This window comes from Falco rusticolus, chromosome 11 (assembly GCF_015220075.1).
Source record: "Falco rusticolus isolate bFalRus1 chromosome 11, bFalRus1.pri, whole genome shotgun sequence".
In the NCBI taxonomy this organism is placed as follows: domain Eukaryota; kingdom Metazoa; phylum Chordata; class Aves; order Falconiformes; family Falconidae; genus Falco; species Falco rusticolus.
The window spans coordinates 7,267,802-7,286,613 of NC_051197.1; the positions used below are offsets into that span (position 1 = coordinate 7,267,802).

Below are 18,812 nucleotides of genomic sequence, written 5' to 3' on the forward strand. Positions count from 1 at the left end.
CGGCCTGGGGGGTGTGCGCAGCCTGCTTCCTCCGGGCTGCCGGGCCGGGCACTGACGGTCAATTTCGTGTGCTCTCCGTCCCTCAGAGACACGATCTTCTCGAATTCATGAACCAGCATGCTTGGCAGGAGACCTAAAAAAAGCCCTCAGGCAAAGGGCCAGGGAGCTGCAGTTGCAAAGCAGGTAAGGAAGGCAAAGGGCCAGGGAGATGTGGTTGCAAAGCAAGCAGGGAAACCTCCTAATCCTGCTGCTCGTCGGGGTGGCTTCGCTCAGGGCTCTTGCTGCTGTTTTTCTGTTAGAATCTCCCAGGCGTTAATAAGATATTGCAGGACCGTGAAAAAATTTAAATTGTGTGGTGCCTTTTTTCCTGCTTCCTCCTTTAGCGCGTTCTTAAAGTAAACATCTGATATGCAGCAGTGGAGGAGGTCTTGCCGGGAAGCCCCAGTGTTAACGCTAAAATCTTTGCAGGAGACCTCATGACTCACGCTGGTAGTAGTTTCCTACCTCAGCTATATTGATATTTAATAATAGCTTCAGTAACTCTATAGAGGTTTGTCTTGCATCTCTTAGGAAAACTGAAATAAGGAGACCAGAGTATCAAATAACAAATTCAGGGGCACGTATAGGAGAACATTGAGGTGCTATACCTGAGACAGTTGATTTTAATTTTGCTTTGTACGGTTTTCTTTTTCTTGCAACAAATAGGCTGATGAGCCTGTGTCCCTCTCCTGTAGCTAAAAATGAGCTTAGATGTGTCTATGTGTTTGGATTTTCTTCAGACTCTTTAGCTTTGCATGTAGTTTCAGAAGCCTTGAGAAGAAAATTGTACGTTAGTCACTGTTGGCAGCTGTAGGAAGTCAGGCAACAGTGTCATAGAAATACAGCAAAGGCAAAATTCGGGGTAGAACAGTTGGAAGAAAAACAGAATACAGGTAAAGAATATGTTAGAACCAGAGTGGAACTTTAGAACTAATCTTCGAAAGTAGAATAGGAGCAAGTAATATACAGAGGAGGAATAACTGGTAAGAATATAGGGAAATATGAAAAGAGAATGGTTTTAGGATATTAGAGAAAATAGCTAGGATGTTCTCTTTTGGTGATTTCTTAGAAACCAGTATTTTCATACTGGAGGCAGAATGGTTTAGAGATCTGTGATGTCACCATTGTTCTAGTATGAAAGCTTGCATTTCTCAGTTGGAGAGGTAGTATATAATTTAGTTTGTTTAAACAAGGGAGAAGATCTAAGGTGAAAAAAGAAACCACACCCTAAAAAGGTAAAGAGTAAATAAAGGATCTGATTAACATATTTTACTAATTTCTAGTTCAGTACAGTTATTTATTCAGCCTGTCTTACAGCATGGAGGATTGTTTCTTGAAACAGATACACTAATGGCTTGTTCACTTGCAGATTTACTGAATTTAAACTGGTTTTGTGCTATGTAGTGTATCAACTGCAAATTTTTTATAACCGCTTTTTTTTCCTGTTTTATTAAACATGTCTTTAATGCTATTAATTTAATTGGAAAGGTGCCTTACTGAACAGATTGAGAGACTTAGAGCTACAACTGCTGGATTCTGTTCTTAACTTCATTACTTACACTTGTTTGGCTTCCTACACTTGCAGTATAGTAATGAACAGATCACGTGCTCCTGGTCCATTTTGCACATTAATAAAGGGGGTGTGTGTGTATGTATGTATGTTCAAAGCTGTATGTATATTCCATAGAACTCGAATCTTTAGATCACCTGATTAAATCTTGCCCTGACCTTCTTTCCGTTCTGTTCAAGACTGCAAATGTTTTAGTTTTGTTTTGCGGAAGGGAGGTGGACAAGGCAGAGGGTGGCTAACTGATCTGCCTGGTGCCTTACAGGGTGTCGAGGGCAGGAGCTGGGCTAGTAAACAAATAGCTGTTGATTTTGAATCCTGTTCTGCGTCCTTGGAATTGGTGTTTTTCAGCTATGTTTCACATTCTCCTTTGGGATTATAAAAGGGTTCAGAGAGACACAAAATATTTCAAGGCAGTAGCCACCAGCGCCTCAATTCCTACAGGGTTAAAAAGAAGTTGTTGTTACTTGTTCACACTAGTTTATAAACTGATAGGCAGCTTCAGCTTCTGGCAGTGCTTCACATCCTCTGAGGCAGGAGGGGATTGGTAACCCTTGTAATAATGACAACTGATTTTTATTCCTTTGCTTGAGAGAAATTGAACTGCTGCCTACTTGGCCATGTGAAGATCATTAAGTCAACAGGGGCTTATGCTTTGAAAAAGTCTGAGGAAGGCTCCACCTACCTCATAGCATGAATCTAATTCAGTTAATTCATGTTTACAAAAAACCTTAGCATACTTTGAATAAAAATGCTTTTATTTCTGGGTCAGTCAGTGTCAACCAGCAATACAAAACTCCTGATAAAATGGCATCTTAATACCTTTTAGACTAAGACCTCGGAGGTTTCTCTAATAATTATGTGCTTTGGCATGTTTTACAGTTGAGTGATATCTGCACTACTTTGTCAAATTCTGATTACTGTTATTAATAACTTTACCTGAGATGCTGTTGCTTAGCTGATGATCTGTTCCAGATGATTGTTTTCTCCAGTGTAGCGTAGGCGTTGCTGGGTTTGTAATGCCTATGTCTCTCTCTCTCTTTGTGCATGCGCTTTACGTGTTTATGATTTACAAACTGAGGTAACGAGAACTACAGAACAGTTCTGTATATGTAGTTTCTTCCAAGAGATAAGGGTGAAATCACTGCAGTGTATGCATGTCAGACTTGTATTGTGTGAACAACGATTGAATATTTTTTTTTTTTAGCTTAGCTGTTAGAGGAACAGCCCTGAACTTCCCTGATGATATCTCCTTCATGAGGCTCAGTATAACAGATACAATTTTATTTTGCTTTGTTATGTCATATTATTAGATAGGCTTGATTTTAAGAAATTGTTGATTGTATAGAGTTTTAGCGGGAATATTTGTGACTTGCTAAGATTTATGAACCTTACGTCAGTCATGGGTACCTGTTATCCATCGTTTTGGTAATAGAAGTGGTATGATAGTGGGCTTTAGAAAAACTAAACAGAGTTCGGAATGCATTAAAATGTTTTAATAATCCATGCAGTATGATGTTTTTGAGTGTCATCTCTGTTCTAACTGCAGTTTGGTGGTGGTGTTTGTTTGTTTTTTAATTTCTATTTTCCCTTGGCTCCAGCTGGGGCTGTTCGTAGATTTTGACCCTGAAGAGATGCTGCTGGGTGCAGAGGAAGGTGGGGATGATGGGGACCTAGAAGCAGAGCTGGCTGCTATCACAGGAGCAAAGGTGAAAGAAGGGAAATCAAAGCCAAAAGGAAAAAGTAAGTTAAATTATCTGGATTTTATTTATTGACGATCTGATTAATTTATTGAAGATACCTATTTATAAATAACTGATTTATCTAAAATGTTTTTTCATCACTGATAGATAGAAGCTGAAATTGTAGCTACTCTCCCCTTTGAAAGGTTTAAGTTGTTACTTCACAAAAAGGGCAAGAGCTTTTTTTTGTCTGCTTTTGTAGATGTAGCAAAAAGATACATGATGGCTAGCTAATTTAATGACTAAATTAAGACATGCTTGTTTAGCATAAGTAGTATAAAAAGGTGTAGTGGGCGCTAGTTGAATTAAAAATGGAAATTTGTTTCTTGTGGAGGCTGGGTTGTTGTTGGGCTGTTCTTCTGTTTTTGTTTAAGGACTGAATTTACTGAATGAGCATTATATTATTAGTTACTTTGAGTCTGTACCCAAAATTGAATACCCTTTTAACAGGCAGATCATGGAACTGATGGAATTACTGGGAGAATCCTGTAGCTTGTGTTATGCAGGATGTTATCCATGTCTCTTGGAATGGATCATTACTGGTTTTAATATTTAAAGCATCTGTTAGTTTTGTCTGATAGCATTTGTGTATAGCTATGCAGTGTTTTACAGGATTGCTGTGATCTACTATAAATCAAGGCTGCTGTTGTGAGGGGCAGTCTCCAGTGAGCATGCTCTACCTTTAAGCTGGTATCCATATTTTTGGAGCTGCAGGGTGAGCTGGATCAGGAAACACATCTATAAAAATAAACATCCGTTGTTGGGCTAGGTTTTCAGCTGAATCAGTTCCTTGATCTCGTTTGCTGCCTGCCTATTTGAATCCTCCTGTGGCTGCAAGGGAGGGGTGGCAGCAAGTGGTTGAGATGGGACAAGGAGAATGGGACCTTCCCTTGTACAGGTGTGTGAGCAGATGCTGGAAAGAAGGGGTAGTGCTACTGCAGCCTCATTTGCAGCTCTGCAGTAATTTGCCTGTAATATTTGAAGGGACTTCACACACAGCTGCAGGGAAATGAAGAATTTTAAAATATTTAGAAAAAGTTACTGTCTCCAAACAGTGTATTTGATGAGAGACAGAGGAAGTGTTTGTATCTGAACTAACTTCTAAATAATTTCCACTCTCTATTTCAAGATTGTAGTAAACCCCTAATAGAAGCTAGTAAACACAATAGCAGAACTTCTGCCATTGGACATAGGTTACTTGTCAAAACATGCAGGATAGTGTTTTGAGGATGAATCTGTGTGTCAGTAGCTCCTGAATTGTCAGCTTTTCAAGTGCTGACTTCCTTCTTGACCTGATTATGTCATCTCATGTGTTTTTTCAGTCCCTTCATTAATAAGAAAGAAATGAAACTTCAGATACTGCAAAATTAACATTTACTATGCCTTCTAAAGGCAAACGTGTTAGGGCTCAGAAAACTATTTTTCTAAAATCATTTACAGCTCTTCTGTTTCCTGGTAGAATTAGGAGTATGTAGATTAGAAGCTCGTGGAAGATGAGCAACTGGACAGCTGGCACTGGGACTCATGAGACCTGGTACAGTGTAGTGGTGGGGACATGGTGTGTGGTGGGGGCAGGATGCAGGCTGGCGCCTGGAAAGGAGGAGGGTACCGTAAGGACAGGGGAGAGACAGATCCTGTCTGGAGAAGAACAGAATAAAAGAGACCCAGTAACAACAGCTACTAGTGCTTGGTTCTTGGCTGAGCACAAGGTACAATAATTTACTCCTGGATTTATGTTCTAGAGCTCTGATGGGGGTGGGGGGAGGTAGGGGAAGTCATCTCTCCCTCTAGCTTGAAGATGCAAGCAGCAAAAGCTGTACTGTTGCAACATCTTAAGTACAGAGATCTCTGCTGTCTGTGACTGATAAATGGCAGTTGGTCAGCCACTGGGATGTTTGAAATGGTAGCCTCAACTTGCCATACTGGATTAGCATTGAACCAACCATCCGAGGATGCTCAGTTGGCTTTTTTGCCTCTAGTGTGGTTTCATGTAAGGAATGCTCTGACCCTTGAAGTACAGCCAGTTGCCTTTGCATATGGCCTGCTATCGTAGTTGCAGAGTTTTGCTGATGTTCAAATACATGAGCAACATGTTTGATACAGGTACTGAAGCACTGACATGGTAAATTAGGTTATTTGAACAGAAACGGCTTTGTACCTGGGTTAATTTTCAGTTGATTCAGAAAATGCAGGGACTGATGGGATCTATTCTAGATCTGTTTAAATTGACTGTAAAGCTCTGTCCCTGAAGTTGTATATTTTATGCAACATTGACTGACACTGGTGAGTCACAGTCATATGTCTGCATGGGGAAGTATCGGAAACATTTATGTGGACGGTTGGCATTTGTGTGCAAATAACTTCACCTTTGAGAGTGTATGGAGGAAGCTGATAGTTAAGGAAGATGTGGTTGGCACAGCATGCAGTAGAGATGAGAGTTCAGCAAGGAGGAGTTAAGTAGAGTTTTCAGGGTGAAGACCAGAAGCTTGAAGAGAAATTGCAAGACTAAGTAGCCAAGAAAGACTTTGAAAAGGGAAAATCTGATGGGCATGAGACAGCAATGGAGAAAATGCAGAAGTCAGAGAGACAGAAGAAATAACACTTCTTCTGATTTCCTTGGCAGTTCTCCGTGCCAGTGTTCTGCTGCTGCTTTTGCACTCTGGACAAGCATGATGCCTTGATTTGGAGCATTCTATTTTTGTACGCCAAGTGTGACTTTGCAGTGGTGTTTGATGTATAAAACAAGTAGTTTCTCAAGATGGATTTTCTTGTCTTCCTTTCTTGCTGTCTTCAAATGTATGGATAGTGTGCTATGCCTCCTTGCTTGTCATGTTAACAGCCAGTAGTTTGGCTTAAGACTTGTGTGGTTCAGTACGTCTCTACAGTTGATGTTTATGTGCATCATCAGATTCAAAGGATACATATGTATCTAGTTCAACATGAGACGGACAGAGAGAGACATTCTTGTGCATAAGATTGTACATTGAGAAAATGGATCAACTGTTGGAGTCTCAATTGTAGTGTAGACCCTATACAAAAGTCCAGTGATTTAGTAAGTGTGATGGTGCTTATGGTTTTGCTCTTCAAGCTCCTTGTATTAGTAAACAGACATTATTTCTCCCTGAGATCAAATTTCTGAGCTAGGTGGTTGGATGCAGTAATTTTCCTTGTCTTACTGCCTGCCTCGACTGTCACTCTCAGGAACACTAGTATTGCTTTTGCCTGGATGTTCACTTCCCCAGTTTTTGCCCTTTATCCATGAGTATACTCTCACTTACCTACAACGCTATCTGATAAAGGGGAAGCAAGAGGAAAAGTCACTGCTCTCTTTTTATATTCCGTGACCGCATAACTGTTACTTAGGGTTTATGGCTCCTTGTGTTTTCTTTTTACAGCTCCTCTGCCCATGGATCATATTGAAAAGATGGCTGCAGAGTGTATGAAGGACCTGAATGAAGATGAGGAGGACGAAGCAGATGACGAAGACTTGGAGAAAGATACAGACCTGTTGGTATGCGTAACTTTGTTAGCAGGAAGTTTTAGTATGTCTTTGTGTTGTTTTTTTTTTAACAGAACTGCATTTAACAACAGTGTCTGTTAATTTTGTGGTGACAAGCTGAAATACTGCAAAAACATTCCTTTAGATCTGAGGCTTTGCAGGATCCAACCCCCTGCACACCAGAGTAAGAGAGTTTGCTATCTAATGTTCATCTGTGTGAGGGCCTTAGAGAAGTGGGGAGAACAGTGGGAATCCCTTTCTGTGTCAGCTGGTGAAATGCAGCCGGGGCATTCTGCTTAAAGTGATGCCTGTCACTATTTTGCTACTGCTTTGAGTGGCGCTTGATGTGAAAGAATATCTCACAAGGAATTCTTTGTCATTCAGTGAGCAAGCTAGCTGGCAGGGTTTAGGGAAGGAGTATCAAGCAATGTTTTTGACTACTGTTGTTAATAGCTCGTTTTTTGGAACGTTTACATTTGGATTTGAGCGATCTTTGTGGAAGTAATTCTCCGAAATTCCTCAGCTTCAGATCTCTAACCACTAGTTTGTGTGGTGATCCTGGAGCTGCAGTGTGACTTTTGAGTAGTATCTGGCTTTCTGTTGTGAATACAAGTGGAACCAGTTTCATTTAAAAATAAAAAAAAAATTAAAAAAAAATACAGGAATATAAGATATTTAGACTCTCTGGGTTCAAGGTCCATCCAAAGGTTTTGGAGCTTGAGACTTGATTTTATTTTGTCTTTTGAGGAAATTGAAAATTTTGAGGAAAAGCCTTTTGTTGGCTTTTACTTTTACTTCAGGCAGAATTGCAAGAAGTTCTGGGGGTGGAAAGTGAGACAGGAAGCTGTGAGGATGAAACGATAGCAATGGAGCCATCCACAGCTGAACCAGAAAATGAGCAACCTGAACTGCAACCACAGGTAGGAAGGAGCTTCGTGTTCCTGACACTTTTGCTGAACCACTGTTGTCATGCAGCTTATATGAGGGTCACAAATAAGGATCTAGAGTTTGTCTGGTCCTCTAAGGAAGTAAAACCAACACTATCGCAGTCTTCTCTGTGTAAAGCAATGCTGTATTGATATAAGTGATTTTTTTCCTTGTTCAAAGGTTGATTTTTAATGTTAACAAAGAATTGAGGAGGCAAACAGTTGGAATCAAGCATATCTTGTCCCTCGTTATACATTTGAGCGTGGAGACTGCCGTTCAGGCTTCCAGAGTTTGTATCTTCCCCCTCAGAGTATTGGGTGGTGTGCTGAAATTGTGTGACCTATAACTCGGCATCTTTGACAACTTTGTGGAATTTTACACTGTAGCATTAGCTTTCTCAGTTTAATTTGTCAGTTGTCATGCAGTCAAATCCTTTATTCAGTTAATGCCCTGTTTCTGTTGTGTGCTGCAGAGTCCGGTGCACAAAGGGCACCAGGCCCTTTAATAAATGGGTCTGAGAGCATTTCTGTAGAGATAAGGGCAATAATTACATCAGTAGCCATCTGAAAAGTCTCTGTAGCTATGCAGTGTTTATAAGTAGCTGCTCATAACTTTACTTAGGCTGCTTTTGTCACTGAACCTAATTCCAGGCTGTAGGAGGAAGAGAAAGAGCTCTTGTAGTAAAACCAGCTTGAAGAAGCCTGGAAGGGAGTAAACTAGCACGTTTTAAAAATAAGAAAAGAAAAAGTCAATATTTGTGCCAAAATACCTCTTCACACCCTCTGTTGTGTGGTGTTTGAGAGACTGTACTGTTCTCTTCACCAACTCCCTAACCACATGGCTCCAATTACCCTGTGACTGTGAGTTTTCTAAATGTCTCCACCCATTCTTCTCTATTAGGCCTTTGAGAAAAAGCCCAGCAGAGGTGGATCCAGGGGCTGGTAGCGTAGTACAAGTGCTCCTCTGTTTTAGCGACTGTTTCATCCTTGCCCTAGTGTGTGTGGAAGTGGAGTACTTGTTTTTCAGTGCTGTGGGAAAACTCATATAGTTGGATGAAATAAGTTTTCTTGATTTGTTTTATTATTTTTTCTGAGACCACCTCACTTCCTGCTGTTACCAGTGAGCTACAACAGACAATAGAGAAGAGAATTGCTAACTATAGGACAGCAATTTCTAACGCAAAGGAGTCAGGTGAGAGTGCCAAAATACGCCGATACGAAAGAGGCCTTAAGGTAAGTTGGGTTCATCAGGCATCTGAATGAGGGGGAGGCGAAGTCAGTTCTCTAAAGTGTAGTTCAGAGTCTTTCCAGATGGGTGAATTTCTTGAAAGGGGAGAAGAATTCTAATATGCTGCCTTGAGTTATTTTAAAAACATTTCATGTTACTTACTACCAATCTGATGTAGCAAATACACAGATGAAGTGGAACTTCAGATGCTTTTGTGCATCAGCTCTTTTTGTGTTGAATGTGGCTAGTGGGAGCTGGAACCAGAGTTTGCGTTAAACGCACCCATCTTGATCTGAGTTTGACCTGTGATGGACTGTTCAGTGTTACCTTAAAGCTTTCCTAGCACATATACCTTCCACTTAGTCACTGATGCCTTCCTTTAGATACTAACCTTACACCCAGTTCTGTGAGATAAAGGAAGATGATACCTTTCTCTGAGTGTGTTGGCTGTGCTGCAAAATGAATAGAACAGGATTTTTCATTAAGGCAATTAAAAATGGCAGTGAGGAGCAGTTCCTTCAGCTTTGCATCTTTTCAGCCAGGTGGCGTGCTTGTAGTTAGTTGGTAGTGCTTGGTGATTACCGCTGTGCAGAGTGCTTTTATTTCCCTGTTTGCTTTTATCTGGCCTCCTGCATCAACGCAGACAGCAGGCAGCTCTGTCTTGTTGAGCAAAGCTCTATAGCTCAGCACTGTCCACCGGGGGAAGAATGTAGTCTCGTTAGCTACCAGGTGTCTTAGGGTACAAAGGGAATAACTTGAGGCCAAGCCCAGGGGAGGAAATGCACAAAAAGGAGATGTCTGTGTGTGTCCACTGCCTGCTAGCTCTGAAAGGAATGTACATGAAACCACCTGACCTTTCAGGTTCAGAGAGCAAGAGGAATAGGCAAACCAGCCTAATTCATCCAATAACGAAGCTTAATGTGCTGTTTGCTACTTCCTTTATTTTTCAAAGCAGGGAATTTCCCTGTGCCTAAGCCTAAGCAGTGTAACTGAGGATAATAAACCAGATCTCACTTCACAGCTCGCAGTTCCTTAATTAGCAAAGTGACATGCCAACAAATGGTGTACAGTTATCTCTTGTACTTAGTTCTTGGAACTGTGAACTTTAATCTCAGTGTTTAATTCCATTTCCCATCAGTCTGTCATCCCACACGTGGAGAAGGGAGAGCTGTGTGTGGGTTGCTGCACTGGTCTGAACCCCAATCTCACATGCAGTCAGTCCGAAGCATCTATGCCACTGTTGCTTAATAGGTCAAACAATGTCATGGCTAACCAAAAATAGCAGTGATTCTGGCACTGATGAGATTTTGTTGTTGTCGTCTTCATTTTTCTGTGCTTCCATTTCAGCTTCTGTGGAAGATGAAAGAAGTAAAACTTTTGTTTTGGCTTAAACTGCGTGGTGGTCTTTTGTCTGAACCTTATATAAAAAAACCCTGACTAAACAAAAAACAAATTTAAAAAAAAAAAAGCTGCAGTACTGAGGAAGGTAGAATTTGTGATGGAGGAAGGGTTTTAAAAAAATGAGCATCAGTTACCCAGTGTTGCAGATGGTGAGAGCTTCTTGCCATGGGTCAGCAGCTTAGGTTTCTTTCCTTTATTAGTATTTAATAGCTTTTCTCGTTCCATTAAGTAGGTATGCAGACTGCTTCCTTCCCTGAATCCACATAGGCAGTGACATTTCAGAGTAGTGTATTTTATTTTGTTTTAAAGACAGAAAATCTACCTACGGTTGGTATAAATGGCTTCTTTGGTGACTTTCTGTGACCAAGCTGAGTGGACCACAGCAGCTATCAGATAATTCTAGGTGTTAAGGTACTTGCAACTACCTGCTTTGGGTAACAAGTCCTTTGCATTGTGCTGCTCTGGTAAATGGACACCTCTCACTAGCGCTGAAGTTGGCCTCACAGAAGAATAGGGTGCTAAAGGGCAGCCATTGGTCACGGTGTGCGTAACAGATCCCATCATGTATAAGGGAATGAATTTCTGGTTTAATGACTTTATGCTTGTAATATGTTTGATGAAAATGCCTATTGACTTTGCTGTTCCATCTCTGCCAGACACTGGAAACCATGCTGGCTGCAGCGAAGAAAGGCAAAAAAATCAATGAGGAAGAAATGCCACCTCCTGTTGCAACAGGAAAGAGTTCTTCTCACTTACCTCAAGCCACAGGGGTGGAGTTAGAGAATCCGGGAGATGCGGTCAGTGTCCTGCCAGAGAAGAAAGCTGAGTCTGCTGCAGATGATGAGCAGAAGAGCTCTCATGAAGCGGTGCAGCATCTGGAATCAGAGTCTCTACAGGGTCATGCTGCTTCTAGTCCTACCATGGAAACAGGTATCATGATCTGAGAGGATAAGCAGCTACAACACTATTGCAAAATCTTTCTTGGTACTGGTGTTGTGTACCAAAGTACTGCTTACGTTGGAAATTCCCTGCTGAATGTTTCAGATATAGTTGTCAGTGGGATGCTGAATTTCTGGCAGTGGAATTGATTATTGTTATAGAGTTTTTACATGCTTTGTATCGGTATGTTAAGTTTTCCCATGCCTTGGTTTCTCCTTCAGTATTGCAACATGTGGAATTCCAAGCTTTAAAGAGTTTTGAGATACTGACTAAAAGACTACTCTGTTTTTTGTTTTTTATTTTTTTATTTTTTTTAATTGGGAAGAGTGGGATTTTTATGTCAGGTAGGACTTCTGCAGGAGACTGGAAGAAAAAGCACTTTTGTAAGATGGCTGTGTGATTCAAACGAAAAGAGGACTCATGCAGGTTTCAGTAGATGGGCGTAGCAAGGGATGCATGTCTTGCATGCTCTGTGTAAGTCTCAGCATTATCTCATTCTTACAGATCTCCAGAACAGCAACACACGAGCGATACTACTTATGAGGCAGAAGGAGTATAAATTAGCAGCTCTAAAAGCCAAGCAGCAAGGGGACCTGGAAAAAGCAAAGGAATATATGAAGGCAGGCAAGGTGTGCACACAAGAAATCCAGAGTGCTAAACATACCCTATGCTGTAACCACGTGCATTGAGTATCAAATATTTATCGTGGCGGCTAGCAAGTCTTGGACATACTAGAATAAAACTTGGTTTTTGTTCTTTTCTGCATTAGAAATTCAACGTGGTCTTGGAAGCTTTGGACAGTGGGCAGCCAATAGACCTCCAGAATATGCCTCCATCTCCTCAGGGTAAGGCTCTTGTTACAGAAGTCTCTCTGTGCTGTAATGGAATGATTCTGCATTTGATTGCAAAACTATAAGAAGGTTTGTAGACCACTTGGGTTGGAGGCTTACTGCATATTCAAATTCTAGTCAAGACCGCTCAGCTTCAAGAGGGATATAGAGTGTGTCCAGAGAAGGGCAGCAAAACTGGTGAAGGGTCTAGAGAAAAAGTCTTATGAGGGAGCTGGGCTTGTTTAGTCTGGGAGAGGAGGAGACTTGAGGGGGCATCTTACTGCTCTCTACAGCTCCCTGAAAGGAGGTTGTAGGCTGATGGGGAACAGTCTCTTCTCACAGATGACTAGTGACAGGACAAGAGGAAAGAGCCTCAAGTTACACCAGGGGAGGTTTAGACTGGATATTAGGAAAAAATTCTTCACTGAAAGGGTGGTCAAGCATTGGAACAGGCTGCCCAGGGAAGTGGTGGAATCAGCATCCCTGAACGTGTTTAAAAAAAACATGTAGATGTGGTGCTTAGCGGCATGGTTTAGTTATGGACTTGGCAGTCCTGGGTTAATGGTTGGAGCTGATGATCTCAAAGTTCTTTTCCAACCTAAATGATTCTATGATTCTACCAACAAAGAAAAATGAGGTATCATTATTTATATTGAAGTTACTCACCGTGAATTACAAGTTGAAGTAAGTATTGATGTCTAATATTCCTGGCTTTATAACTTTAGATAATAGCCAGTATTTGAAATGGAAGAGAAAGAAGGATAATGGCACATTCTTAGCGTTTACTGTAGTATTTGATGGTGTTACATGTTTTCAATTGAATTTCTTAACATTCAGGTTAAGAGATAAACAGATAGATTGCAGTGCAGTCAAGTCTAAAGCTTAAAGCAAGTTACCAGTATTAATGGTGCTTCCATCCTTGTAAGACAGGTTTGTTTTCTTAATAGGTCTAGTATCTACAATTAATATTTGGTCTGTGCAACTCAGTGTTTTAAAGTTTAGATTATTTTATTCTAAGAAGCTAAATGACAGATCATTTTATTTCAGTAAATCATGAGATTTATGACTCCTTAAGTTATAAACTGATCACCAAATGGCATTAGAGAGAAACTTCACCCATGATATAATCTTGCCTTAAAAAGTGCAGGGTTTTTGCAGCAGATATTTTTGTAATTTTCTGAAATAACCACTGTTATACAATGCCAGAAATGGGTGTCTGAATACATGACATTAGTTGCTTCCTTTTTTCAGCACATCTTTTGTTACTAGGATATTTTAGTCAATTAGCAATCTTGTTCACTCTTTCCATCTGCCAAGATACCAAGTTGTATTTTGAGAAATTCTTAGAATACTTGAACTGGTTTTACTTTTTTTTTTTTGTTTTCTTTACCCTCCAGGAGCATTAACCTAAATTAAATAAATATTTGAGATTTTCTGTTATAAAGCATTTTCTCTGAATAATGGGAACTTTAGACTTATCTAACCACACAGATACTGTTCTGAAGGAAAAAAGCTTTCAGGAAGATGATGTGATGAGATTGATGGTTTTCTGAGTAACACGGGTTGACTTGCTGTTTATGGAACATGCTGTGAAACTTCCTGCTTTCTTTGCTTTGCAGATCTTGAAAGCCTAGGAAATGTACAAGGGGCATTCAAGCAAAAGGTACCAGCCCCACCGGGAAGTTCCCGGGATCTTACAACGCCTGAACCTCAGACACAAGAAGCTTCAGGTAGGACTTCTGGATTTCTCTAGCAAGCCATAAAAATAGCGCAGCTGGAAAGCACTTTAAGGTCTGCCCTATCCCACTGAATTGCAGCAGGATTGAGTAAACCCATCTAACGTTCCTGAATATTGTTTGCTGCTGATCCCGTCTGTACTTTGGTCTGGATCAGTAATGGAAGTAAAAATCAATAAACTTTCTTTAGGATAATTGTATTCATAATAAGACTTTGCAGTGATGTTTCTGTCTCTGCAGAAGGTAAGGAAGGGGAGGAAAAAGGCAGCTCATATGTTTTGAAATCTGAATCATATGGCATTTTATTGTCTTGTCTTGTTTCAAGCTTCCCCACAACAGCCAAAAACAGTGCTGGAAGCATTGCAGCAAAGGCTTGAGAAGTACAAGTCGGCAGCAGCACAGGCTAAAGCGAGTGGGGATGATCGGAAGGGCAGGATGCACGAGAGGATAGCCAAGGTAAAACAAAAGTGTAGCAAGCTGCTTGCATCCAGCAAAGCCGTCTGAATCAGTTCTCTGATTCAAGCTGAAGATTTTTTCATTTGTGTATTGTCCTCTTTGAAAAGAGCTCCATTAGGGAAGCTGTAAAGCATTCGGAGGAAAGAAGGAATAGAGACAATGCGTATGTTGCAGCAAAATACTGTGTATTCTGCGATACTTATGCTGGTTAAATACAAATGATTGCTAATTTATAGTCAACTCCATGTTATGTCTCACTGAGTGCCTTTGATTACAGCAATACCAGGATGCCATAAGAGCCCATAAAGCAGGGAGAAAAGTGAATTTTTCTGAGCTACCTGTTCCTCCTGGTAAGTGCAAATACAGAATGTCTTAGTGAGACTTCTGTAGGTCTACTGTGCTCTGAAGGAGGTGTGCAGATAATTGCCACCTCATTCTGTGGAACGGCTCCTCCTTTTTCTCAGTGAGTAGGCTGGCCTTGCTGTTTGATGGTTATTGTGAAACTGCTTGTTAACATGCTCCCAAACTTTCTCACTGATGAATATTCCTGACTATTGACTGCCTGTTTGACAGGACCAGAACTTAAAACTGGTAGTATTTGAAAAGTGAAACAACTTAACCATGGGCAGGTGCTGCAAATGTTACCCATCTGTCCTCTGTGCCAGCCCTCCTAGAGGAAAGAATAAACTTGGGATATATTGGCTTCTTAGTTTACCGGAAGATTTTTGCAACTGAAAACATTTGCTTGGTGTCCTCCATTCTGTTGATTCCCAGCAGGAGCCCCAGAACTCGATATCTAATTAATCATCTTGCAATACCTGAGAAGTCAGATCACTGTTGCAGCTCTCATGGCTAGTAAAAGTAGTCTACAGAAACAAATCAAATCATGCCCATGGTCACACTGAGACAGTAACAGAGACAGAAACTGAACCTGCTTCTTGAGACACTGTGTCCTGTTTATCTTCTTCAGAATGCATAGTGCTATGTTTGTAAAAGTTTGGGCAAGGTCAGCATCTATGAATGGTCTGCCTCTGGTTTGCATGATCTTGGTTTTCCCCTAGGAAGCATCATTCTGTTTAACTTGTGCCTGATGTGTTCTTCTGAAAAGATACACTTAGTACTGCAAAGTGGCACCTAAACATTTTTAAGTTAGAAAAGGGACACGGACCTCGTGGCTTTTTTGTTACTGTCAAATGTGGTAATGGCAAACACTGTAGTAGTAGTAGTAGGAAAGTAGGCAGTGCCAGCTCTGTCAGGTCATGTACTGCTTTGAAGTTTCCCTGCTTTGAAGCTGTCCCAGAAAAGCAGTTTAGCATCCCTTGTTCTAGAATGTAATCTATCTCTTGGTAAATACCAATTTCTGTAAGGGTGAGGTACTCCATATTTACACCCCTGAAAATATGGATAACTCCTCTACCTCTATTTCCTTACACGTTAGCCTCATGTTTTTCAGCCATCACATAGAGGCCATATGATTTATGTTGAAGACGTCCGTCAGGCAGTCACTGAAACCAGCAATGAGATTATAATGAACCGGCAGTGCATTTCATTGCATCTGGATGATGATAAGTACCAGCCTTGACCTCCTTGGAGACAGAAATGCCGCTGAGTAATAGATCAAACGTCAGGCAGGAGCAGCAGCATAGGATTCTGCGTTCTGCCTGCCTGTGTACCTCAAACTTGTTCTGTCCCCATAGCAGCCATCTCTAGGCTTAGAAGCAGTTTAGTATTTCTTGGCACTTCTAATGAGACTGGCGACAAGAATGCTTGCTACATATTAATGAGATAAAACTTATTTACAGACGTTTTATAGTAATGGCTCTGGGTCTCTTGTTTGAAGCTGATGCTGAACTGGTGGTGTGGAAGTGAGAGTTTATTTTCCATTGTCAAGCCTTCCTCATATCCTTAAAAGGATAATAAAATCATGAAAAGGATTGTTCTTCATGTACTTCACATTTAACTACTCTGATTTTGCCTTACTTTCCAACCTCTGCATTGCAGTAGACTTTCAGCAGAGGCTTGGTGTGTTATCCAGATGTCAGCGGTATATTGTTTATTACTTTATGGGGTAGCACTGATTTTGTGCTGGACTGTGTGCCAACTAAGGTGAGAAAGCAGTGAGGGGAGAAAAAAGAGCCAGCAGCTTTTTGTACAGTCCACTGTCCTCTTGTGCAAAGGAGAGAGACTAAATTCTTTGCTGGTTCTGGGGGCATCTCTGTTACCAAGGTCTGGAGATCGTGAGGTTCCTTGGCTGGTTAACAGTTGCTGAACTTAGAAAACTATGTTCTGTTATTGCATCGTTTTAGCATCATCCCTTTAAGCCTGGATATCTGTGAGAGATCTGATCTTAAGCCCACCACTCAGGCTTCATCTAGCAAGGCTTTGTGGCCTTGGCCTCAGTCTTGTTATGCTGAATTCTGAAATAAATAATAATTAATTGGATAGAAATAGCTTTACAGACAAGAAGAAATATGGAAGACAGTATGTAGGTCTTAAGCAGCTCTGCTTCTGCATTCCTTTCCTTTGCAGGATTTCCCCCTCTTCCTGGCATTGCAGCAATGGACGGTGACACCACTATAGCTGCTGTTCTGGAAAGTGCGAGCAAGCTGGCAAGCATGGAGGAGAATGATGAAGAGGAGGAGGTTAGTATTTCTTAGTAGGATGTGTAAAAGTGTAAATGCTGTCTCTTGTAGTGTGCAGAGTTGAGTCCATTGGATTTCCAGTCAAGCAAGGGTACTGAGACGAAATACATTTCCGAGATGCCTGAAGAGTACAGGATCTCGGTGGTAATTTCAGTTTGCATTATAGTGTAGGGGAGAGGGAGAGAGGTGATATGTTATTACAGACAGTACCTACAGAGTCTATGAGTCCTCAGTTCAGCTCTTTTCTTAACTTGCTTTGAAAATAAAACCCACATACAAACACTTCAGATGCTGGCCACCCCTTTACATTGTTCTAAACTATTTAAATCTGTACTTTTGTCCTGCATCCCAGTAGCTCCTGTGTTTGTGCTTTCCTAGGATGTTCAACACTTACTGCTTTTTGTCAGGCGGTACCAGCCTTAAGACTTCGGTTTGATTTCTTTCTTGGTTGCTGATAGTTTGTGCTTGCAAATGGAGTAGGTGCTTTTTAATGGAGAGAATTCCTGGGTGATGTTTTTTGTGCCTGCATCTGTGGTTTTTTTAAACCACTGCCTTGTTGAAAATTCCTTTTGTCCCCTCTGTAGTGGAGGTTTGACATTTGCGTAGCTCAACTACCTACTGGCATGGCATGGCTCATAAACCTCCAGAAGTTAAAATTTGCTGTCTGGAATGTTACGTTCCCCCTCAGAAGTGATACCAGAAGGCCGATACAGTGATAACCATGGTTGTTGATGCTTGAGATGCTGTCCTCGACTCTGAAATAGATTTTGTGCATTTAATACGAAATTTTTTTCTTATGCTAGAATGAACCTCTGACACAGGCCCCAGTTGCCAAGAAGCCTGCTCAGCTGCCTGGAAAGCCGACTCAAGTTGTTAAGCCAATTACAGTGCCGTCTGCTCTAGCTGAGGAGGAGAGCTCGCCTGAGCATGTGAAACGGGCTGCATCACCCTCCACCCTGGGCAAGGCAGAGTCGATGGATCATCTCCCTCCAGCTGGTAAGGTGAAGGGTTCGTCATTCCCAATGATCCATGTGCAGATTGTTTACACTAGTTTATTTTAATATCTTGGTAAAGACTTCTTTTCATTATATTTGATATGAGCCTGTAAATATGTGACATATATACTGAGGCTTCTTCAGAGGAAATCTATGTCTGCTGGAGGGCAGATGCAGACCACAGCCATGCAGCTTTATTTCACAGAGGCAGCATGTGTAATTCTAAGGGTGATTGGGGTTTTAATTAATTTTGATGTAACAAGTGCATTGATTCATAATGTTTAACTCTGCTCACAGTTGAACTCTACGTATACTCTCATTACAGTGGACGGCTTGCCAGTGTGAATTATTCATTGATCTAATGCAGCTTCCTACATCAAACAGTGGTTTCTGCCTAGTGCATCGCATGGTCCAAGGATCTCAAACTTGCATATGGGTTCATCAATCTCTAGCCCTGCTGTTGCTGAGGTCCCTGAACTGTTCTCTGTACAAGATTAATTGTACAGATAGTGAGGGACAGCCACTACCCCACAGTGTGATTTGGGCACATACCGGCCATGTTCGGGCTCTCACTGGTTCTGGTGTCGTGCCTTGACTGTAATCCCATCCTCCGTCCGTTCTGCCCTCGGTAGTTCCCTCAGAACAAAGTAGAACTGCCTAGTTGGCTGGTGCAAGTTCTTTTCTAGAGTGCAAAGGCATTTCGTAGTGCCACTTGGATTAGCTCGTAACTCTTCTCTCTAGAAAACTCCATGACTCATTAAGACCACTAAAACATAATAGTTGTCCAGTTTGGTTTTGAAAATCTATGAATC

The 18,812-nt window shown here is 41.2% G+C and overlaps 1 protein-coding gene across 8 annotated transcripts in view; it reads left to right on the forward strand.

Moving 5' to 3' along the window:
* CC2D1B (coiled-coil and C2 domain containing 1B) overlaps positions 1–18,812 on the forward strand; it is a 34,477-nt gene that overhangs the window by 413 nt on the left and 15,252 nt on the right. For 3 of the 8 annotated variants that reach the window (XR_005106868.1, XM_037404917.1, XM_037404916.1), the window contains exons 2-14: positions 87–183; positions 3,208–3,349; positions 6,744–6,859; positions 7,648–7,767; positions 8,869–9,006; positions 11,059–11,332; positions 11,846–11,970; positions 12,111–12,186; positions 13,791–13,901; positions 14,233–14,363; positions 14,641–14,713; positions 16,893–17,005; positions 17,809–18,001. Coding sequence is in view for 7 of the 8 variants with exons in the window: in XM_037404917.1 (XP_037260814.1) it covers positions 118–183; positions 3,208–3,349; positions 6,744–6,859; positions 7,648–7,767; positions 8,869–9,006; positions 11,059–11,332; positions 11,846–11,970; positions 12,111–12,186; positions 13,791–13,901; positions 14,233–14,363; positions 14,641–14,713; positions 16,893–17,005; positions 17,809–18,001 (1,678 nt within the window). In the remaining variant the exon portion in view is untranslated. The other 5 variants (XM_037404918.1, XM_037404915.1, XM_037404920.1 and 2 more) reach the window with 5 other exon arrangements.